This window comes from Hydra viridissima, unplaced genomic scaffold, assembly GCF_058129835.1.
Source record: "Hydra viridissima isolate aposymbiotic clone 2 unplaced genomic scaffold, HvirCarnegie_v1 scaffold_5, whole genome shotgun sequence".
NCBI lineage: Eukaryota > Metazoa > Cnidaria > Hydrozoa > Anthoathecata > Hydridae > Hydra > Hydra viridissima.
This window is the reverse complement of record NW_028324304.1, coordinates 9,932,166-9,957,623: the sequence shown is the minus strand read 5'-3', so window position 1 is coordinate 9,957,623 and position 25,458 is coordinate 9,932,166. Positions and strand designations below refer to the sequence as shown.

Genomic DNA, 25,458 nt, shown 5'->3' with positions numbered 1-25,458 from the left:
TGAAAATTGCTAACCAATTTGACTATCTTGTCAAGTTGGTTTGCAATCGTCATTTTAGACCAAAAAAATATAGTCTTAAATGATAATTGCTAACCAACTTTCAACTGTAGGCAGCTGCCAACATAGTAACTTGTTAATCGCTTGTACAGAAATCTCAAATAATTAGCATTTGTTATATAATTTATGTACCTTTTAGTTCTTATCTACCCATAATGCTGTGTTTTAGAAGGTTAATAACACAACTCCATGGTAAGCAGTTGAGCTTCTTTTTAAGATGAAATTTTTTGGGAACTTGGCATCGTGATGAAGTTATTTAATTTCTGTACTATTGTAACCATAATATATAAAATAAGTAGAACAGTATAGTATATAATATATAAGAGCAAGTATAAGAATATATAATATAGGTAAATTAGTATAGTAAATGATTTAAATATTTCTATAGTCTAAAATTTATTAAACAATTTATAATGAAAATTTTTTTAAAGGTGTTTTTACATCATGCAATTTACATCTTCAACTAAGTGTGATTATTCCTAAACTTTAAGAGATAATTATTGACATTAAAGATGTAAACTTATATGTATCATACATTTTTTGATAACATACGTAATGTATGTTATCAAAAAATTCTCTTAATAAATTAAGTCGTTCTGAACAACTAGTCAAAAACAATTGACTCAACTATTGAGAGTTGGAATATTACAAAGAATAAAATATAATATAAAAAAATTTATATTTTGTATTTAACATTTTTATTGAATAATATATCCATTAATTACATTCATGTATTAAATAATCCTAGAAGGAACCCCTGAGTTATCTGTACTCACAGCACTCAGATAATAGTTCATTCAGTATGCACATATCTAATATCTTGCTACAAAAATAGAAAATTGATCAAAATTGTAGGTAGACACCATTGCCGTTTACCATACAGTTATGTCATTAACCTTCTAACACACTGCATTGGGTAACTATACACTAAAAGGTACATAAATTATGCATATTACTTTTAATCGTAAATTGCACTTAAAAAGTATTTTGAATATCTTGAACTTTGGTATTTAAATAATTTCTTTCATTGTCTAACTTTTTTAAAATCATTTCATTTTCAATTTTTTAAAAATTTATTTCATAGTCTAATTTTTTTTCGTATTTCTCTAAAACTTTATTAAATGTACATCGGTCACTGCCAAGAGCTCTGATCGCAGCCATCTTGAGAGGCCAATTTTGGCATCAATTTTTTTTGAAAAAATAAAACAAAGAAAGCAATAGAACACGCTATCCAGTTATATTTTGAGATCAGTGCTCTAAACTAAAGATATAAGTCTCGTCTAATATACCGATGTATCCAAAAAAACAATGAACACAAAAAATTTGATGGTAATTTAAAAAAAGCGCTGATTGCGAAAAGCTTATTGATTCGATTCAAGGATCCACTAAGCATATATAAAATTATGAAACAACATCTTTTAAATGATTTAAATTTTATCTAAATTATCTAAAATATATTAAAAAACTATGCTTTCAGTCTCAGTTTAATTTATTCAAATAGGTCAAAGTAAAAGCATCCTGTATACAATCAAATTATAAACTCACTCTAAATTGACATTCCTGTTTAAAATATCGTTTCAAAACAAAAATAAATAATTTAATGACAAGGGCGAAAACAAAAACACTTCTCAAACTCAACATGACAGGGTATATCTCGGTGATATGTTTACATTAGAAAATCACGCATCACACTTTAAAATACATCGAATGTATACATAATCTTAAACATTTCAATTTTAGGTCTTAGCTCATTTGGGTACTGGGGATAATTGTCTGGTAAGTGATTTAGGATCACTAACCTCAATAAACCTTTTCTTTGATTATAGTTACTCTGCGCTTTTTTTTTTTGATAATTACCAAAAGACTTTGACTTCAAAAAGAATAGAAAAATCTCTTTGTTGTAATAATCTAATTTTGTTTATGTCAGAGTTACACTAAATAAAACTTCAAAAAGTTGCGATATTCTTTTGACTAATAATTCAAAACTGCAGTCAATAACTATTTCTGTCATCAAACTGTTTGATAAAACCGGCTTAGTACTTAACAAAGTAAGATAAGGACAGTTATCAAAGGTCGTCGACCAGTTCAGAATTGCTGTGATTCGCAACGTCAAAGTAAAACCCGAAGATTTCTTCAACGAAGATTGCTGCAAAAAGTATAAATGTCTCAAAACAAAGTAAAACTCTTATTTCATTAAACTTTTTGTACGGCTAATAATGGAGTAGGAAAACTAGTTTTCATTAATGGAAAAAAGAACAAAATCTGTTAACATAAAGCGCCACAACTTTCTAATTTTGTGATGAAAATGAAAATGCCAAGATTCGGACAAAATTACTGAAGCCATTAAATATAAAATAAAAAAACTCAAACAGAAATACTCAGATTCAGTTGCTAATAATGACTCATGAGTCTTGGTCCAGAAAGTATGCTTCTGAATACTTTAATGTAACAGACTAATAGATTCGTATATCAAAAGACTTGGAAAAAAGAAATTTCATGAATGTACTGGGCAACCTTAAGAAGTTGTACGTAGCATTCAAAACGAAGTTTCCAACTGAAAAAAATGGTTTCTGTTCAGTTTTGTAGTCTATTACAACAGGGTTATCTAGAAACCATTTAGTTGGTATTTGTATCTAACAACAAATTAGCACGTCTGTTTGTTAACAAATCCAATGAAACGGGAGTTAACATACAATGAATGGATTTCAAAGGATTTTCTGTTTAGATAAATACGTATGATAATGATAATATCCAAGTGTTTTTATCTGCTAATTAATCTTTTAAAAAGTCAACATTCATTATAATACCACTATATTAAAACTAAATGTTTTTCATTTCAATTTTCTTGATTTTTTTTGGTTGTAATAATTTTTCTCAGAAATCTAAAAATTAAGTCATTCTGAATTAAATGGTGACATTTTAGATTTTTTTAATGGTTATATACATTGAAGTGGAATTACCAAACAGCGCTCTAATCAATCAGAAGATTTTCTCAGAATTTTCATTACTTCATAGAAATATGTTTGATGGAGTGGTACCATTCAATCTTTTTCTATTTAAAGGTAAATCGTTAACTAATCAAGCGTAATTATAAGATCATTGCGAAGTTTAAATGTTTTCAGCTAAAGGTGGCACATTACCAAAATAAAAAATAAAATTCTGAAAAAGATTTAAATAGAACAGGGTTTTGGGGAGATGAAGTTTAAATGTGAAAAAAAAAAAAAGATAAATAAACTCATTTAATAAACTTTTCTAGACCACTATGGGAATAAAGTAGAGTTTTAAATAAATTCGTCCTCATAGCCAACTTGAATCAAAATTCATTTGTACAAAAACAAACGGCAACCAATTCCCAGTTAATTTATTAGTCAAAATAAAAAATCAACAGACTAAAAATGTGTCGCTTAAACTTAATTTGGTCAAATGTTCTTCTGAAAAGTCACGAGGTCCATTTTTGGTGTTAATATTCCACAAGAATGTATTTGATATGAAGAGGCTTTCATTAAATTGAAGACCAGCATATTTGGCGTATTATCTCATGTCAAATCAACTGTCTGTCAACTTTCACATAACAAGATTCTTTTTGCTTCACGTAGGCCACTTAAATATGCACCAGTTACAGTCTGAGGAAACTGACGATTTGTTACCTGTAATAGATATATTATCAAAATATAACCCAAATATTCATTATACACACACACACACACACACACACACACACGCGCGCGCGCGCGCACACACACACACATTGATACAGTGATGATCATAGAAATAGCACACCTAGCGTTTTCTTTATCAGAGTTAATATAATTTCTTTTTATATTAGGGAAATAAAAAAATGATAATGTTAATTAATTCCTATTTATTAGTTATAAATCGTAAGAGAAAAAACATTTTTAACTGAAAAATAACTAAAATTATTGAAAAGTTTACAAAATACAACGAAATGTTGTGATCATAGAAATAGCACATCAAACAAAAAAATTGTGCAGTTTTAAAGTCGACACCAAAACATTAAAACTAACATTAAAAATTTGTTGAATAACCTTTATTCTTTATAACTGCAGCACATCTTGATGGCATACTGTTAACAAGCCTTTTACATAGTTCGACTGTAGTGGCATTCCAGAATTTTTGAATTTCCCTTCAAAACTCATTAAAATTAGAGGTTTGTTTATCTCGTAAAGCCACACCAATATCGTACCATAAGTTCTCGATCGGATTCAGATCAGAACTTTGGGGTAGCCATTATAGAACATTAATTTTATTTTCCTCAAGGCAAGATTTTACAGATCTTGCGGTATGCTTTGGGTCGCTGTCGTGCATTAAAATCCAAGTAACAGGTAAGTTATCATCAGCATACGACTCCATTACCTTTAGTAATATAACTTTGTATTAGTATTGATCAACATTTCCATCAATTTTGACCAGGGGACCAATACCACGCCAGGACAAAGTTCCCCAAACCTTAATATTATCCCCACTGTGCTTCACCGTCTTTAGAGTGTAAAATGGGTTGTCTTCTTGCTTCTTAGGACGCTTAACATATACTTTCCCATCAGACTGGAAGCGATTAAACTTGGATTCATCAGCCCATAAAACGTTTTTCCAAAAAGAAACATTTTTGTTTAGGAACATTTTTGCGAAACCTTAATTGCTTTAATCGATTTTGTTTTGAAACATCTTTGCTATACAGTCTCGAAGCTCGACTTCTTGTAAACAAAGACGTCGACACAACTACGTGGTACTATTCTCCAACTTTAGTTTTTATTTCATGAGAATGTTAAAAAAGGTTCTATTTTAGGCATCTTTACAACTTAGCGATCCATATTGGTTGAAGTTTTTCTTAGCGGTGGCTTTTGAGTTTTACTAACAGTGTATTGTACTTTTTAATGTTTACGACAGTTATGAAACCAATTTTTAGAACACCCTAGTTGACGCGAAATTTGAGAAATGTTAACCCCATTCGATAACTTACTTAACATTATTTTTCTTTTTTCTACAGAGCAATTTTAGTTTAGACCCATGTTTAGTTACTACAAGAAAACTAAATTTATGTTACAAATAATATTTACAATTCCTTGCACCAGTTCTCACTTGAAAAACTTCAATTTTTGATAAATGGGATTCTCCACTAGCGTGTGCTATTTCATTGAACCCACCCACATAACGAAATTTGACAATAAAAGTTTTTATTGTCACATTATCGTATTAAGCCCAAACAATAGTGCAAGGTCCAACTTGTAAATTATCATAAGAAATACTATTAAAATTAAATACGGAGAAACAATCTATAAAATGCAATTAAAAGAAAATATTATGGGGTGTGATAATTCTATGATCACCACTGTGTGTATGTATATATGTGTGTGTATGCTGCAGTTCCGCAGAGAACCGCAACTTTCCCCAGTTTTTAGATTTTATAACTTTTTGGGTTCCCGGCAGTTGCAAATACTTACTTCTTCGAATCTTTCGCTAGGACCTTAGCAGTTGAAATAATTGACTATTTTCTACTTCTGTTTATTCATCAATGATTACCCTTAATTAGTTAAAATGCGGTTGCAAAATATATTATGATGAACAATGAGTGGTTCAGATTTTGCATAATTTGCGACTTAACTTATGTAATATAGTTCACAGAAGGTCAAGCAAAAGCAAAGGAGACTTTTAAACCATTAATTTTAAATGTTAGTATTAAAAATCGTAAATTCGTAAATTGAAACACTTTACTTATTCTTTCTGCTTAATTGGCTGCAGATAATCTTTGTTGGAGCTCGCATCTTCTATCTTCTACAGCAAGAAGATGCTGTCATTCCTCTCAGTGTGATCATTCAAAAATTCATTGACAAGGATTAAAATTCATTTTTAGCTTTCATTAAAAACGTTTTTATTTTATGCATTAAAAACTTCGAACTTATTTGCAAAATCGGAAAAAGATTTCTATAAATCAACAAAATCCGAAAAAAATGCAGGACAGTTCAGCCAGGGTTATCATCGTTCTTGGTTTAGTTTGAATACCAAACTGAAGATAAATCAAGATATCTCTCCAAAAAAATGGTATCAAATTAGGTAAAATACCTCTGGATAGACTGAAATCCAGTTCCTTGACAAGGTTAAACTTCTCTGTTTCATTTTTACTGATTCATTTTTTTACATTACGCTACGTTCATTTATCCCTTTCCATCACAAAATGAGAGATGATAAACAAGTTTGATTACTTAGGTGCAATATTTGCTGTTCTCACCACACAAACCACCACCACACAATCCACCACACAACTCACAACCTGTAGCAATCACCACTGTTTTTTTTTATAGTTTTCTGAAACTTGATGACAATAAAACTATTTGTAGCGAATCCTGAACTATTTTAGCTAAATTTGATATTGAATGAGAACAAATTTATCAAAAAAATTATTTATTACTGACAAATCTGTACTTTTAAGTCTTTTTTTAACACCTATAATGAAACCTCAGAATTATATCTGTACTTCTAAGAGTTTTTCTTTAGACCACCGAAGGGATAGGCATATGCCTCCTTTGCAAGGAGGCACATGAATTACGAAATGCATGATTGGGGACAGGTCTTATTTACAGATGAGTCAAGATTTTGACTAAGTTATGATCGCCGCCCAAGAGTGTACAGAAGACCAAATGAAAGATATTTTGCTTTTAACATTCAAGAAACCGCTTTATATGGAGGCAGCTCATTGATGGTATGGGGCGGAATATCTTTAATAGCTCGCACAGAGTTTTTTATTATTGATGGTGGAAGCAAACATCCAACACCTAACAGTCAAGACGAGCTGCGGCAAAGTCTTATCCGCGTATGGGAAGATATCCCTCAAGAAAAGATTAGATCTCTAATTGAAAGTATGCCACGGCGCTGTCAGGCTGTAATAACATCAAGAGGTGGTAATACATGTTATTGATAAGTCAAAATGTTTCAATTTAAGCTGCATTAGTGTGCATAACAATAATAATCATTTTGCTGTATTTTGTTAAACAAGCCATATTTTTGGTTTTGTTTGTTTTGTTTTTTTTTCACCACCCTCAAAGTCAATTTTATTATTATCATCGAAATAACTGTGTTCATGTGTTCTATTCTTAACATGTTTGTCAAAATGTATGATAATATTGACAACAATTTAAAAAAAATCGAAATGTATATGTGGTGTGTTAATTTTGCAATTAAGTATTTATGGAACACAAAAATAACCTACCTCGCCGGCAAAAAACAAATTATTGCCCACTGGTTTAGCAACAACATCATAGTCATCACCAGAACTGCCTACTTTGACATAAGAATAAGCCATTTTGCTATTTATATCATTTGCCCAACTGCTCATAACATAAGCGGTAGGTTGAGGTACATTCTACATTGAAAGTATAATAATGTAAAAAAAAAAGACGAATTTATTCCAATAAATATTAGCAACCATAGTAATGCAAAGTCATCAGTTATTTTTAAATTTCAATGGACGAAGAGAAAAATTAATTACAAAAGAAAAGGAATTTAATATGTAAAAGCAGATAGACAAAAGTTATATTTAAGGCATATATGAAGTAAATAAGTTTAATCACTTTATAATTCTACAACTAATCCACCCACAAAGATATTTTCTTATAAAAAACGTAATTTTTTGAGTCAAATATGAAGATTTTACAGCTGGTAAATACTGTTCAGTATTACTGAAACTTTACAAAACATTTTTAACACATTTCATTTTTATTCAAAGTTTTTCTCAAAAGTTTAAAATGTACTATTACTTAGAAAGTGAAGGCTGAAACAGGTTTATTCATTTAAAACTTATAAAAAAACTGATAAAAATATATACTGTATATCTATTTTCACAAAATACTAAAATCAAAAATTACATTAAGGAAATGATTAGTTTTTTAAAAAAGCCGTTTACAGACAGGATGCCTCCAAAGGAGCAACCTCAGAAAGAGGGTAAAAGTGATTGTAGCCTTAAAATCAAAGAAGAAGGATCATTTTCTATTCAAAGAATGAAAGTCAGCAATACAAGTGTCTAAATAATAACATCAAAAAGAAAAGAAAAAAACCTTTACAATTTAGATATCCACAAAGATTCATGGGGTAGTTTTTAAATTAGCTTTTTACAGGCTTTGTTATTCAACAACACTTTGAATATTGTCAATCAAACTTACTAAATGGGAGTTACTGTTGCACTAAAAAATCTACCAGTAATTCTGTATATAGAGTGGGAGGTTGTGTAGTGAAATGACAACACAAAAAACCCAGATGAGTGAAAGAGGATTATCCTACACTTATACTAATAACCTTAAAATAATTCTTCAGTTAGACTACAAACCTTAGAAAATAATTCTATGGTTACATTACAAACCTTAGAAAATAATTCTAGAATAACTAAAAAGAATTCTAAAAAAGATGTAGTGAATCAAAATTATAGCTCTGTTGGAAAGCATTAATTTAGAAGATGCATCAAGTTAATGAAAAGCTTTGTGATTAAGACTTAAAGATTAAGGCAAAAGTCACTGATCAGATGATGCAAATTAATTGGTTAGAGACAAGAATAAGTTCTGCACTTATGCCTGAAGGTAATTTTTCTGGGTATGCTTCACTTGATGATTACTGTAAATAATATTTCTTTCAAAAATCCACACAGAGTTATCAATGATTAAAGAATTACGTGAAATCAAAACCTAGTCTTTCAACTGCAAGTTGGAAAATGAATTAAGTCATTAAAAAAATTTTCACCAAGATATCCTTGCATAATTCATTTTAACAGCAAAACCTTTTTTTTTAAAAAAATTAACTTAAAAAAGAAAAAAGAGAACTCTTTTCTGAAAAGAATGCTGGTTGCTTATCTCCTGCTTTATAATAAATTCCCTTAGAAACACTAAAAGTTCAAATTAATATTTTTTTTTTGGCTCCTTTCATTTTTTTGAAATTAAAATAAAAAATTAACAATGTTCTTTAAAGTTCTTACTTAGTTGTGGTATTTCATCTTTTTTTTTTCAGTACATAATATAAAGAATACAAAGAGTTTATGTAATTAAAAACTGCTCTTTAACTTTATGAAACTTATGTGAACAAAAATTCTATATTTAATAATTATTTTTTTTAATTGTGAAATCAATTTTTTAATTATCTTTCTATTTAATTTTCTATGAAGTAATTGATCACATGGTTCTAAAATAGTCAGCAATATCCTGGCCTTGAATGGCGCTAGCTTTAGGCTCAAGGTAATAGGTATTGAATACATCATTGGACACATGAAAATAAAGTTCTAAAGTAAAATCAAAAGTAAAAACTTTCATTTAAAAAATTTATAAATACAAAAAAAAAAGAGTATATCAAAATTGAAAGTTATTTATACTTCATCTTTGAAAATATTTGTGAGCACAACCATGCACTTTTGGATAAGTTCTTTATCAGAAAGCTGAGCTTTTATTTTAATAGAATCACCAGCAACCACAGTCATTAAGATATAATTATTCTAAACAAATAAAAAAATTAGTTTGATAAAAAACATCTGGTAAAAGCAGAAGACCACAGTACTTACAGCACAGTTAGTTGAAATTACTGAAAACTTTAATTAATATACCCCTTTTGAAACATCATAGAAGACAGAGAATAGACCACGATCTTCAGGAGAACTTGGAATATGACCAAAATAATCTGCTTCACCAATTTTATTACGCCAAAATGGCTTTGAAAATTTTAGAGCTATCTAAACATATCATGATAATAAATAAAAATTTATTTATATCTAACTTGTTTTAAGCTTAAAAATATGGCACGAAATCATCTTTTACAAAAAACAAAAACAAATAATAATGCTTAGCATTGAATTTTTTTTTTTCTTTAAAATTATTTCATTAAAATAAATTAGTGCAAAAAGAAAACTGTGCAATCTCTATTGCCTAATACCAGACATTTCTTTGTCCTGGGGCAATCAAAAAATACCTTGTATGATTTAAACTTTAAAATTTTTTATAGTCAAATACTGAAAAAAAATTTTTGAAAAAATACTGAAAGCAAAAAAAAGTTAACAATTGCAAAATAAAACATTAAGATCATTCATCAATAAAACAGCCCTCAGCTTTGATCACCACCTAAAATATGCACCTAAATAGTTAACACATGGTCTTGATGTAGCCCACTAATTTGGAGCTCCATGCCTTGAAAACTGAGACTTCAAGATGGTTTTGAAGCTACCAGGACCATCAGTGATTTCAAGGTGGTAATGTATCTGTTATTCATATTGTGTTTTCCCTAGCCAATGAAATTCTTTTCATATGTTGAACAGATGATCAGCAACTTTTGTTTTGTAGACTTAATCATTTCATGATGTGTATTAAAATATTGGATTTAGATTTAAATATTTTAGTTTGACACTTTTGTTATGTAAGAGTATGAGGTCAGCATTTTAATTCAGACAACAAAACTTTGTTTTGTTGCCTGAGTTGAAAAGCTAATTAATAGATTCCTTTATCATTTCCATAACAACTTTCAAATAGCTGTTAACTTCACCAACCTGCGTATCATTAAAAAGTTTTTACCAACCAAAGTATCCAAGTTTAAAAAAAAAGTTTAGTAAAGTCACAGGAAAAAGTTTTCTACAATTCTTTCTTCAAATTGAGTATACATATATTTGACAACTAATGAAAAAGCCTATGAGGCTTCCTGCACTATCAAATTTTTGAAAAAAATTGAAAAAATTAGTTAAGTTTACTAACAATACATTTCAAAGCTGTTACTGCTACCTTATGAAATTTAAGGATTTCAAGAAAAATGGTGATACCAATCTATCAGCCCATTTTACATATATGAAATGATAAGTAATTACTTACTGAGCCACACTTTCAAAATTATATAGCCATTTCCTGCATGAAAAATATGCCATTATGTTGCCAAAAAATTTTGAAGTTTGCTATAAAAGGCTTTCATTTGATTTGCTGATATTTTAAATACTTCTGATTTTTAAATTATCAGAAAGTCCAGTGAATTCTTCAACCTTAAATACATGCTTAGGTGAAATGCCAAGCTTAAACTAAAAGCATCAACTATTACCAAAGTTTTAAACTTCTCTAATTGGAAAAAACCAATAAACAGCAAACATCTAATTTCTTATAAAATGGTGAATAACCTAATTTTAAGTTCACCTTTTCAATCAAACCAGCTCCAAGACGATCTATAGCTACTTGCTTTTCTTCTGGAAGCCTTGGTTTGAAGGTGATTGCTTTTGATTGATATACTGTTAAAGGCACAGCACATATTACCTTTTTTAAAGAAAAAAAAAAGTATAATATGTAATCAACATTAAAAAACATTAAAATGTGAAATGAAAAACAAAAACAAAAACAAAAAATGAATAGATATAAAAAACAATAGATAAATAAACTGTTGTAAGAAACAATAAATGAATGAATTGTGTTGATAAATAGCAGATGAATGAAATACAACATAGAAAAACAAAAATGAAAAGCAGGAAAGTAGTAAAAAAATTAAAATACTTTATCTGCAGAGAATTAGAAAAATTAAAATACTTTATCTGCAGAGAATTTCCTTCCTGACTTAGTTTCAATTGAAACCTTTTTTGATGATGTGTCAACTGAAGCCACCTGTAATTTTCAGCAAGAGAATAACAAAATCATTTCTATATATGAATTATACATGCTAAATATATATATGTAGACAACACACAGGAAAAGTAATCAAACAACATTTTTACATTTATCAATTGGATTGTGGTGCATTTTCAATTATTATTATAAGATCATGTTGCTGTTAATCTGCAGAGTAATTAATTAAGCAAATTAGACTATTTGGTTATTTATTTTTTAAGAATTTATCTACTGAAAGATTAAAATTTTGAAATACATAGCAACCATAAAATTAACTATTACCTTCATTATTGATAAATATCTAAGAATATTACTATGCATGAAAATTGCAGTGGTAATTTATAATAAAAAATGTTTTATTGTGTCCCATAAATAAAATTTATAAAATGCTTTATTGTGGTTTGTAAACAGCCTGGACCTTAACCCTATTGAAAATTAGGTTGATAAAAAAAAAAGCTAGAGTGAAGATCACAATATATAAAAGGTTTAGCAATGTTGTTTAAAAAACTTACAATCACAACTTGTTATTCAATAGTATGACCAAAATGGTGATTTTGTAAGGAGTTTAATAACCTAATATTACTAAAAGAAAAACAAATTCTTTCTTAGTTAGCATTTATAGCTTTTGAGTTGTATATTTATTTAGGAATCACTGCCCAATTTTATGGCCAAGATGTTTAAAAATGGATTTACTTAAAATAAAAAAATGCAATCTGATTATTTTTGCTGTGGTAGTCTTCATATTTCTATTGTCATTATTAGGATCTTAAAACAAGTATTTTTAACATTAACTTTTAAAACAATTTTTATAAAAATGAAAAAAACAAAAAGAAAAAAAAATACTAAACTCAAATACCTGACAATTGTACTCAACTTTAAGTCCCTCTATAAGCTTTTTTATAACAGGTTCAAACCCATCATCAGCCCAGGCATGTGCACCACTATATTGAGGAAATTCTTCATTTTGATTCCAATGGACAGCTGAGACATTTTGAAGAGATGAACCACAACCATACTCCAAATTACCAAGGTGAAATTGTAAAAGATTCATCTCAATCTAAATTAATAAAATCAAAAAATTTATCAAACAGTAGTTTTATGCTCTATATAATATAAATCTGAGAAAAAAATTTAACAGAGATATTTTTCCTACAAACTGATATTTTATTAAAGTATTTGCAACAACATTAGCATATATTTAACAACTAAATTAAACATTGTATTGCAAAAATTATTGGAGATCACAGGAAAGTAAATACAAGAATACTAGAAGATGCATGTTTGTATTCAAACTAATCTAAGCAACAAATTTAATGTATAGAAAACCATTATAGTACTTAAAGTTGTTACATTTTTTGAAGACTATTCTTGATAAAATTTTTCAATCAACATTTATGATTTAAGATATCATGCTCTACTACAATAGTATAATATTTTCTTAATCACTACAAAAAAATGAAATTATTAAAAAAAAAAAAAAAAAAAAAAAAAAAAAAGGCACATTGACCATTTTTTTTTAAAAAGCTTTTTTAAAGCACCATAAAATAAATATTAAAGAAAATATTGACCTAATCTTTACTTGTATTTTTAAGAAAAACAGCATCATTTTAAATGCATCAGGTTGCCAGATATTTTAAAATGTTATTGAACATAATAGTAATATAAAGCAATAAAAAAAGCAGAACAAATCAATGTTGGAGCAACAACAATAAACACCAAATCTAATATTTAAAATATCACAGTATTTTTAAAAAAGTTTCTTTCAGGCTATGCCTTTGAACCAATTTTGAAAAATTGTTGTAAATTTGTTTTGGAAGTTTTCTTCAATAGTATTTATTATTTGTTTTAGGATATTATCATGGAACTTATTTGTTGTCTCTCTAAACCCAAATTGATTCAACTGGATTAGATTCAAAATTCAGAGGTTTATTATTATCAATGTTCTAAACATTAAAATTTTAAAAAAATTTGTAATCAGGTATTGTAGGATTAAGAATGGATCAACTTGATTTTTCTTGTTACATGTTATATTGTTTTATTACTAATCTATATTTTTTTAATGTAAAAAAGAACTTAGTTCTGCCATGTTTTACAATTTAACATTAAAATATTAATATGAACATGAAAACATAAAATTTCTTGGAGACATAAAACATGATATATAGTTATAAAGTTTTGAAATTTTCTAACACATAATTAATATAGATAAAATTACTGGTGTCATGTCTTTACAAATATTTTTTTGAAGTTCTTTAAGCTGTTCAGCCAGGGCTTCTAGAAAGAAAAAAAAAAATTCTATATTTCTTTCTATTTCAAAAATCCTGATCAAAATCAAAACTATCATGTTAAGTAAATTGCTCTAAACAAAAGGAGAACATAAAGAAATCATCAGAACAAAATATTTTTTTTAAACTTGTTTTTTTTACTTACCATAAAATTATATAAAGATAATTAATAAAAAGAATACTGTTTTGCATAGAAGTATATAAAAGTCACGTTTTACATACAATGAAAACATTGTTTTATAAATGTGTGTGTTCATATAAGCTATGTGTTGTATATAATGAGAACATTGTTTTATGTGAGTGTGCGTAAGAACTATCTTTTATATATAATGAAATCAATTCAACAGATATTTTAGAGATATTGTTAGAACACTTTCAAATAGTAAATGGAAATTTTCAGCTTTGGTATCAGTCAAAACAGAGAGTGTAAACTCTGTTTTGGCTTTCAACATTCTACTTGTTTGGTTTCAGCTAAAACTTTGATACAAACTATTACTGTAACGAAAATTTAATTAGTAGATTTCTTTTAAGTTTAGATTTAGTTTTTAATGATGATTTTCTAATTAAACTGTTTCTATTTTGTTGGGGCATAATCAGTTTTTAATTATAAGTTGTAATAACTTTAATCAAAACAACATTACATAATTGATTCAACTTATTATTCTCAAATTATTCTTTAAGTGAGCTTCTAATATTAAAATGTCATATGTTCTATTTATTTATTCAATTATCTCACGTACTGATCATTTAATTATAAGTAAAACAGTTATTTCATTTTATTTTAGCATTAATTTGGTTTCAAGTTTTGGTTTCACTCAAATTTTGGTACTTTAGGCTGAAACTTTGGTTTTGTTCATTCACTACATTCAAATCATTGAAGTGACAACATAACTAATAGCTTTTAAATATTTGTGCAAACTCTATATTTTTAAGGCATAAAATTTTACCTGAGAGAGAAAATTTTTCATGCTTTTGTTTATTTATAACTTGCTTCCAGTCTTCAAGAGAATCTAGTATAAGATTGAAACGAAATTCAACCTCTTGGTCTAAAGCAGGATCTATAGATAAACCTTGATCATCAATAAGGTCACATCGTGTTCCCAAATAACGAAGGGGCAGATTGATCTGATTTAATGAAAAACATGTAATTTACAATACTAGTCAAATATGAGTTATAGGCATAGATCAAGTGTTCAACTTATTCAAATTACTTAACAAAGTGAAAAGCTTTTTTACTTTTTTAAGACGAACCTTTTAAGGTTGCATTTTAAATATTACATTGTAAACATTAGAAAAAAATGATGCATAGTTGGCAAGATTTTTTTGATGTTATGAATAGCTTTAAGGATGTTAATGTTACACTTATTTACAGAAGTAACAAAATTTCTGTACATATAATTTATAAATTGCAACATTTTTAGAACTAAAAATGCCAGGTAGTAACAAAATTGTTGTACATATATAAGCTGTACAGTATATTTTTGATATTATAGACCAATCAGTGTAACAAAACATGAAGTCTTTTAAATTCAATCAAAGCAGAGAAAAGAAAATCAATATCTAAAGAAAAATTAAAGAGAAAACAGCAATACAACCTGTTCACACATTATGAAAAGTGGATTGTTAATGCATCCTGTAATTATCTGTGCACCCAATCCAATGCAATTACCAAGTGTGTAATCATCTTTTACACGACCACCACATCGCTCAGATGCTTCAATAATTGTAACCTAAAAATCAAATAAGTTTAAAATTTTTCAAATGTAAATGTTATTTCACTGATTTTTCATTAAGTTTCATGTTATCTTACTAACTTCTCGTTAAGTTTTATGCAGCCACTGTGATATTTTAATACAACTACTGAGTATATTTCAATTAAACTACTGTATGTATGTTTCTTCACACAACTCCCTTTTTTACCTTTTTTTCCTTTTCCTGCTATAAGTTAATCTACAAAAAAAATCTAGGTGAAAAAAAAACTCTAATCAGGATTAGAAATTTTTTAACTAACTTATCATTTCAAACTGATTAGGTATGCTTATGCTTATATAAAATACATAAGAGCATTTCAGATTCAGTTCATGAAAATATTTTAAGAGAATCATCTTGGTAAGCGGTAACAAAACACATTTATTAAAGAGATTTTTTTTTTAAAGAAATAAGATCAAGACAAGATCTATTCTGTTCAAAAACATCTACAAGAAGAATAGGCATGGAAAAGGAAGGAAGACTTTCACTAAGACTTTCCTGCACAGCATGTTTAATAAACAAAAAGAAATACAGTTTTCTTTTGTTAATAAATTTTCGATAAAAGTTTAGTTAACAATAAGTAAGGGAGAATGTTGTACCTTGGAGCAGTTTTACCTTAAGACAAACTGAATTGCTATGCCATTTGTGTGTGGTCAGATAAAACTAACCTTTCTAAGTTCTTCATTTGGCCATTAGGAGTGAGTATAGAGTGACTGACAACATTTCAGTGACTTTTGTGGAAATTGAATAATAAAAGAAAAATCTGCTGTTGGTAAGTAAATATTTAATGTTTGATTGTTGTTTTTTTTCTTTCCTACTTTTGTTTCTTTAGTCTGTAATAAATATTATGACATTGTACTAAATTTCAAAAAAAATAAAATAAGTTATTACTCCCTTATTAACCTAAAACATTTTTAACAACCATGTTTTTCTCTTTTTTAATCTTATTTTTCATGTTCATGTTTTCATACTTCATTTCTTGTTTGTCAACCATGTTTTTCTCTTTTGACATGTCAACGAATCTTGTAGTAAAATAAACTTTTTTTAGATTTTTGTTCTGATTTTTGTACTTTTGTATTAACTAAGAATTAGTTGCTAAATAAAAGTTTTGTTCACTTTTTCATTCCAGGGAACAACACCCTAAATCCCAAAGTAGAATCTGGTATTGATTATTAGGAACAATGCAAGGGCATAAAGAATAAGTTATTACTCAAGGTATAATAGTTGCCCCTTTTTTTCTGATATTATCAATTATGCCTGGTAAGTAAATAAAAACCCACTGTTAAAAAATGAGGTAAAAAAAAAAAATGCATTTTTATAATAATTATGTTTAACTCATCATATTCAAATATGAAACAAACTTTGAAAGGAGTTAAACTAACTTCGTTAAACTTTGGTCACCCAATCTCATATTTCAGTTTTTGCATCATTTTACAGCTTTTTATATCATTTTTGTAGAACTTAATTATTTAAAAAAATTTCTTTAACTATTTTCAAAAATCTTCTTTAGAACTTACTAATTGCTTTTCTTAAAGCACCAAAAGAAAAACAAAAAAAAAAACAGAGCAATTAGAGAGGAAATACTAGTCCCACAACTATAAAAAAAAGTTTGAAAACATTAAACAAATTCTCTTTAACAAATATTGTTACAGCTTATGCCAAGGCGATCCTCTCAAAATATTTTCATGAACTGAATCTAAAATACTCTCATATATAGAATGATTAAAACAGTCAAACTGTTAAACTCATTAGAAACAACAACAAAAACTGATAAAAGTAATTTGACTTTATTTAGGATGTTTTGATGTTTTATCAAAATTATTTTTCCCAGCTTGCATTTCCATTAAGTTGATTAACAGATTAAAATATATCAGAGTATAAAAGACTACTAAATTAATTCTGAATAGAAAAAGTGTTTAAAACAGAAAGTTAATAGTTAGAAAGATGCTAAAATGGTAATGTGTCAGAATTGTAAAATGGGTCCCAGGAATCCATCAAGTAAAATGGGTTTAGCAAATTTTTTTCAATCATAAAAACGATATTTTAGGTTTGTTTCAAATGTAATACAATTTTTGTTAATCTATTTTGACAAACTACTGTTCATTTTTCAATTCTGACTTCTAGCCATACTCTTAGTATGCTACATATTAACATTTTAAAAATCTTTAGTTTGGATAAAAAAGAAATGTCTCAAAATATTAAATATAAACTACTTATAGATAAAAATTTTCTTTCTTCGAAGTTTTGTTTAAAAAGCAATGTTACATTCATACCTTACAGCCTGCATTATGTAGTTGCCTTGCTGCTCCAACACCTGCTATGCCTCCACCAATAATTACCACAGAACCCTAAATAATTTTCATAATTTACGAATGATTCATAATATAATTAGAATAAAATAGGTTCAAAGCTTGAAATTAGTTTTTTTGTTTGCATCTGCATAGTTTCTTATGCGGATTTGGGTTTTTTGGCATATTCTAATTAAACTAGGAAATTTTTATCTTTATAAAAAGTTTCACGGATTTACCCGTTCACATTGCAAGAGAACTTTAAACAATTGTTCCATATTTGTTGATTGTTTTGTTGATTATACCGAGGTTGATGAGGAAATAATTATACAATGAAATATTTTCCATTTTTCTAAAAATGTGAAAAAAATGCAATGGGGTATACATTTTTATTTGGGTTCCACCAGAAATGTATCAAATTTTTTTATTTTTTAGCGCAAATCCAATTATTAAAAATTTACATTTTTTATAATTTCACTTGAAAATGAAATGAAAACCATTTGCACAAATGTAAACAAAATGTTAAATAATGTAAACATCTCAATAATTAAGACATATTTAACACCAACAGTAATAAATTATGAAATAAAATAATTTTAACCAACCTTCCAGTATTTCAAATTGAAGGGTTTGGGAACTCGTGGAAGTATTCCGAAATTTATGTAACCATTAATTGTCAAGAAATCTAAAACTTTTTTAAGTTCTTCAGATAATGTGACTCTCCCCAACCCTCTGCATATGATATTGTTCATACACAACTTATGAGTCAAGTATTGCTAAAATAGATATAAATTCATTTCAGAAGTAACCTACAGAATATTAATAGGTAGAAAGAAAATTCAAATAACTACGATACTGGTATATGACACCTTTTTAAGCTGACTTTTATATAATTTGTTGAATTGACTTTTTTCAATCAGGTCAAAATATTAACCACTTTTCTCTAAAAAACTTTTTTCTGTTACTTAAACATACTCATTAAAATTAATATTCATTTGGCATTTAAACAAATTTTGACTATCATTCAATAATATTTCTGCAGCATGAAAAATTTCAAATAAAAAAGTCAAATAGTTGAAGAGAAAAGGATCACAGAAATGCAAAATTATGTATTTAGAACAACTGTTGCATAAAATTTCTAAAACCCTTCTTAATAACTTGTTTAAAATTGGAAAAAAAAACAACAAAAAAAAACAACATTTCTTTGAGTGTTATGGAAACAAGTAATTTAAGTTTAATTCTTAATTTAAATTTTGTCTGCCAATCTCCTTTTAAACTAAGTATCTGTTGTGTTTTTAAGCAGAAAGTATTTTCAAGGTTATTTAACCGAAACACAACTAAATTTAATGAGCAAGTGTGTGAAAGTCAGGAATAGCATAAAAAATCCACCAAAAAAAGATTTTATTAAAGTTTTAACACAAGAATAAAGACTTTATTATAACTAATTTGACTGCAGTTGCTTATTTCAAATTTCATTACATCTTCACAATCAAGACACAAAAGTTGGGAGTACGCTTGCTTATCTAGAATATCATTAATATCAGGAAGAGTTATTTTTTATTAGCAAAAGACTTCAACTTTCTATTGTTTGCTAACTGAATTGTTTACTAATCAAGTTTTTAAAGTAAAAAATTGTTTAAGTAAAAAAAAGCTGCCTGTGGTTGTCTGTAAACTTTTGTCCTAAATCATCAAAAATGAACATTTTTTACAGTTTTTTTAACATAAAAATTATTTCTCACTCATTCTTTAAATAGTTCATAGAATATAATACTGTCTATTTGCTGGTTTAAACCAATAATATAAAAACGAAGATTCTTAGAGATTAACTCATGTCTTTCATTTCAAAAATTTTTATCAAAAAAATAATCATTGATTACTTAAAAAAATAAAAAACATTCCAATTACTTTTTTAGCTTTAATATCAAATGAGTCCCATTCAGAGTCCCCAGTCTCCATCCCCATACTCTTCTTTATTTCTTGTATTATGCCTAGGGCAACTCCAATTGCCTTCATTTGATCATGAAAAGAAAACTGGGTTTGCTATATAATCTGATGTTCACAGAGACTTTTATTATGTTCTACACTCAAATCTCAGATCTCCAATATGTATAATATATTTTATAATAAATAATATGTAATATAATAAATGTTGTAGTTCCTTTTGTAAATCTCTAAACATACAACCTGAAAGTTCCAACATGTCTTATTGGATAATTGTGACATCTAACCCCCTTTCTCCTTAGCCTCATTAGATATTGAATGCATCTTTGTTGCACTCTCGCATATAACAAATGTGATTTTGTTCACTAGTTCCTTTTAAATTTCAATTGAGATATAATCATATACACCACACTGTAAGAAAATTTTAGGGTGTATCATTAATGAAAACACTCGAAAAAATCCTTTTGAGGGGTGATAGTACATACCAATCGGATATCATTCCAAGTATTTTTAAAATCCAGGATTGGCGTCCGTGAGAGAAATTTGCATTTAAATATTTGCTTAAAACAGAAAAAAATGAAATTTTCATTGCTTGAAAAAAAATGAATTAAACAACCAAATAAAGTTTATTTTAAGTCTTAAAATAAAAAAGTCTTAAGTTTATATTAAGTCTTAAAGTTTATTTTGAAGCAGATAAGCATTAAAAGTGCACTTGATAAAAATTGAGTGTTTTTTTGTTATTTGCCACAGCCCTACAGCTTAAAATTTGTCAAAATTGTTATTGTTTTCTGTTACAGTTAAACTTGAATTTTTCGTGTTTTTAGTAATTTGCAAAAAAATTTAAGTGAAGAAATTAAAGTTTTGAAATGCCAAACAAAGCAAAATCTCACACCAAAGGTGCAGAGGTTGTGGCAGAAGACACCAAAGGTGCAGAGGTTGTGGCTTCTTCTGTGTTGAAAACACATGATTCATCACCCAATGGTACTGTGCAACTTAGCCATGCAAGTGGAAGTCCTAAATTACCACTCAAACTTGGTATGTCCATTTGATCAATTTAGAAATTGATATTTTCTTGTTTATGCCTTAGAAAACCGATATTCATAAATCCACCATTCAATTTTTAAAAAATATTTAATTTTGTTTTAGGAAAAGCAGCACCAACTCAACTTTTCAAGGAACCACCTTCTGCTGAAAGCTTAGTGAAAGTTCAGCTTAATACAGGGCTATTAAGAGAGTTGTTGAGCCTTACTTTGCTAAAAAATTTTCAGAACAAGGAAAGTTGCTTGATGACTACTTCACTGTTTCAAAAGTAAAATTTTCCAATTGTGATACAATCAGAGATGTTGTACATTGCAAGGATGTTGCCAGCCTACTGCAGTTTGTGTTATATGCACGAAATGTTTCTGATCAGCCCCTTGTTAAGATTGGAGTTGATGGGGGTGGAGACTTTCTTAAGATGAGTCTGGGTGTTCTAGAGACAACTCCAGAACCAACAAGTCCAGTCTTAAAATCACCGAAGCTTTGCAGCTCTTCCTTCAAAGACTCTGGAGTAAAAAAACAGCTTTTAATTGCCATCTCTGAAGGAATGCCAGAAACATATGAAAACATACAAAACCTTTTGAAACTAACACAGCCAAATTCAATTCACTTTGTTTTGTCTTGTGACATGAAAGTTGCAAATATCATCTGTGGAATTCAATCCCATGCCAGTAAACATCCATGGTGTTGGTGTGATGCTGATTCTTCAAAACTTGGACAATGTGGTTCTTTGAGAACATTTGGAGGCATTAAAAAAGCACACCAAGAATTCATTGCTCATGGAAATGATGTGAAAAAAGCTAAACAATTTGGAAATGTCATCCACTCACCTTTGTTGAACTTCCCAGATGAGTCTCTTATTCTGGATGCAATCCCACCCATGGAACTTCACTTGCTTCTTGGTGTTGTCAACCATCTCTACAAAAACTTGGCCAACATTTGGCCAGAATGCAAGACTTGGCCTGAGGCATTAAACATCCCTCTGCAGCCCTTCCATGGTGGACATTTTCAAGGAAACCACTGCCAAAAGCTGTTGAAAAATGTAGACATTCTTCAGGAAAAGGCTGAAGCTGCAGCTGCATTTGCAGCATTTCCATTCATTGACACATTCAGAAAGTTTGAAAAGATGGTCGTGGCTTGTTTTGGAATGCAGCTTGATAAAAATTACCAAGAACACATTGAAAACTTCAGAAGTTCATACCATGATCTTCCTGCAACCATCACACCAAAGGTTCATGCTGTATTCTTCCATGTGTCTCAGTTTATCTCTCACAATCATAAAGGTCTTGGCCATTATAGTGAACAAGCCACAGAAGCACTTCATTCAAATTTTAAGCCTCACTGGCAACGGTTCAAGAGGCAGACAACTCACCCAGAATATGGAAAGCATTTGCTTAACTGTGTTGTTGACTTTAACAGTAAGCATGTTTAGTTAGTGTAACGACATTCCAAACAGAAAGAAGAAAAAATTTGGTAGAGTAGAATAGAAGCCTATTTTTAATTTATTTTCTGAAACTAGTCTTTAGAAGCCTCTTTTATTCATGTGTTGCTTTGCTATTTTTGCAAAATGTATAATTTTTGAATGAAATACAGAAAAAAACAATGTTCTATAAAGTTTTTCAATCAAGAATACTGGTTTTAATTATGACTATTGTAGGAAAACATTGAAACGCAAATTTCTCTCACGGACGCCAATCCTGGATTTTAAAAATACTTGGAATGATATCACATTGGTATGTACTATCACCCCTCAAAAGGATTTTTTCGGGTGTTTTCATCAATGATACACCCTAAAATTTTCTAACAGTGACCATCATACAACTCTAGTTTCTTACCGAACAAGGAAAATTGTGCACAGAGGGAAGATACTAAAGGAGATGGGAAATTAAAATGTTACCAGGCAATTTTTGATGTTTAAGAAGAAATTCACCAGAAAAAGAACAAAAGAAAACTACAAAACCATCTAATTTTTAAAAAAATGCTTCTTTGTGTACAGTTTATAAGCTGTAGCATAAGTACCATTAAAAGATGATATTTGCTAAACTTTCATTTTTAAAAAAGTCTAGCCTGATTGAAAAAATTAAAGAGTTACAAATAAATATTAAGAATCTAATTCCTTAATAGTAAACTTTTCCTACCTTTGGATTTAAACTCCACATGGCCATAACCATGTTTCGCAAACCAAGGAACATTGATGGATCTCTGAAATTTTAATGTTTTTATAAAGATTTTAACTACAGAACCTATAAGTTAAATAGATTGTTTTATTTAAATCTGTACTTTAAATAATACTTTTAACATATAAAAATCAATTAAGCAACTTTAAATGTTACTTTAAATAGTGCAAAAACTCTTGACGTTCTTCAGCAGTCATGACATCAGCACATATACACCTGGCTTTTTCAGAATCTTCTGGACTGTAGAATGGAACCATGTTTTCAGCGAATTTTGTAGGTGACTCTTAAAAGAATTTATTTGAATGTAAAACTTAACTATTTTGTTAAAAAATCTTTTTAAATTTTGAAAAAAGTACCTTCATTTGTAACTGTTGGAGGACTTTGTCCTATTCCATCATAATAAAAATCTTTTAAAAATGGAGTAGCAGGACTATCTTTCAAATATGGAAGTGCTATTGTACTTTTAATCCAATTGGGATCTTTTGCAAAAGTCACATACTAAAAAATCACAACTCACTAATCATAATGGAGAAGTTTCAACACTTCTAAAGAAAAAGTCTAAAGTACTGTTATCATGAAATCCAATATTGCCAACCTAGCTGACCCAAGAATGCCGTTATATGGGGTGGTAGTATACACATCCCAGGATCCCAGGTGCAAATTTTGAAATCTTTTAGGTACATCTGCAGGAAAAATGTGACTTTGAAGTATCAAAACTGGAAAAAATTTGCTATAAAATCCATACCATTATTCGTAGACCATTAAAATTTGGTGGCAATGTAGCCTATGCCAATACCAAGATTTGGGTCAAATTTTATCCCAATCCCTGCAATGTAACAAAATTTATGGTAGTTTTAGTGTTGATTTTTTGTTGATTATTTCATTTCCAGTACAAAACTTTTCTGATTACTGCCTATTACAAGCCCCCAGGCCATAATGTGGGTAACACATGTGCTCTAGTTGAATATACTAACAACATTGTAAAACAAGGATTATCATGTTCTTACCAAAATTTTTGGTTTCGGGCGGTCAAAACTGTTGTTCTTGATTGAGCCCTATTTACAGCATATGCACCTTTTTCTATATAAAACCTTATATGACAGTACTATTAGTGCCCCATATGCTTTCTTTTAACTAAACTACTACCTTAGAAGTTATTTGAGACATTTTGACAGATTTTTTGATGAAGATTATAAAAAAATCTTGACATTTTTTACTCTAGTAAATTTGCGCTTATTCTACACATGGATTTAGTCTTGAGGATTTGTGAGCAAAGCAAAGAAATGTGCTGAAAACCTTTTGCATGTGATTTTTAACTGGGAACATGTATTGTGTGTTGAAAAACCCACTTCATAAATAAAATCAGCTAAAAATGCCAAGAGTTTTCTTAGTGCTTTGTTTTCAAAATCATTATCAAATGTACAAATTGTAAAGTTCAATAAATTTACACTAACAGTGAATTAATTTCTAAAATTTATTCAATTTTATTCTTTTCTTGTGATATCTTCACACTAGTGAATCCATTTTTTTGTAAAAACTGAATTCCGTATTTTCGGAATTACAGGAGATGAAATCCGGAATTCCGGTTTAATTCCGGAATTATTATAGAAGAATTTAAAAAATATAAAGAAAAGAAAGTACATTATTTTTTAACATAAATGTATTTAGTTCAAAACAATAAAATTAAAACAAATTACAAAATAAGGAAATATTTCATATTAAAATTTTTTTGAACTACATAAATAAAATTGCAAAATGAAAGTTCAATTTTCATTTTGATTTTTGAAAAAGCACAAAGTATCCAATGTTTTGTCGTTGAGCCTTGATCGAACTTTTGTTGAAAATGCTCCTGCAGCGGAAAAAGCGCGCTCTGAGTCCACACTAGTTGGTGGAATTGTTATTAAACTTTTGTAAAGATCTTCTAAAAGCATTCTGCGGGATCCCCCTTCATCCCAAAATTTCATTTCACTGCGAATTTCGGAATGAATCGATGATTTTTGTAGAACTTTTGACCGTGATTCCAAGAGTGATTCCTTTATCTTTTGCTGAAGAATTTCCTGCAAAAATAACTGAGTTTCCAATGATTCGATAAGTTTATCATCATCCATTTTAGTAGACTCAGATACTGTCGGGTCTATTTCTAATGCTACTTCACCACTAAGTCTTTGGATTAGGGATATGATAATTTTGGTTATTTCAGTTTTCAAGCGACGCAAAATGTTCTTGTGAATTTTGGTTTTACCCCCATTATGCAAATATTGAAGAACATCGGATACCACAGTTCTTCTTCGATTAATTTGAACTTCAA

The 25,458-nt window shown here is 28.7% G+C and overlaps 1 protein-coding gene across 2 annotated transcripts in view; it reads right to left on the bottom strand.

The window, feature by feature from the left end:
* Window positions 1–3,401: 3,401 nt before the first annotated feature.
* LOC145188598 (lysine-specific histone demethylase 2-like) overlaps window positions 3,402–25,458 on the bottom strand; it is a 38,735-nt gene continuing 16,678 nt past the window's right edge. For both annotated transcript variants that reach the window (XM_090089437.1, XM_090089438.1), the window contains exons 7-21: window positions 23,507–23,648; window positions 23,307–23,433; window positions 23,112–23,175; window positions 18,600–18,770; window positions 17,980–18,054; window positions 15,553–15,687; window positions 14,905–15,082; window positions 13,888–13,946; window positions 12,529–12,729; window positions 11,595–11,669; window positions 11,211–11,327; window positions 9,650–9,775; window positions 9,422–9,541; window positions 7,280–7,432; window positions 3,402–3,704 (exon numbers count right to left, since the gene is read on the bottom strand). In XM_090089437.1, the coding sequence (XP_089945563.1) occupies window positions 3,615–3,704; window positions 7,280–7,432; window positions 9,422–9,541; window positions 9,650–9,775; window positions 11,211–11,327; window positions 11,595–11,669; window positions 12,529–12,729; window positions 13,888–13,946; window positions 14,905–15,082; window positions 15,553–15,687; window positions 17,980–18,054; window positions 18,600–18,770; window positions 23,112–23,175; window positions 23,307–23,433; window positions 23,507–23,648 (1,833 nt within the window). In that variant the 3' untranslated portion in view covers window positions 3,402–3,614. The remainder of the gene's footprint in view (window positions 3,705–7,279; window positions 7,433–9,421; window positions 9,542–9,649; window positions 9,776–11,210; window positions 11,328–11,594; window positions 11,670–12,528; window positions 12,730–13,887; window positions 13,947–14,904; window positions 15,083–15,552; window positions 15,688–17,979; window positions 18,055–18,599; window positions 18,771–23,111; window positions 23,176–23,306; window positions 23,434–23,506; window positions 23,649–25,458) is intronic.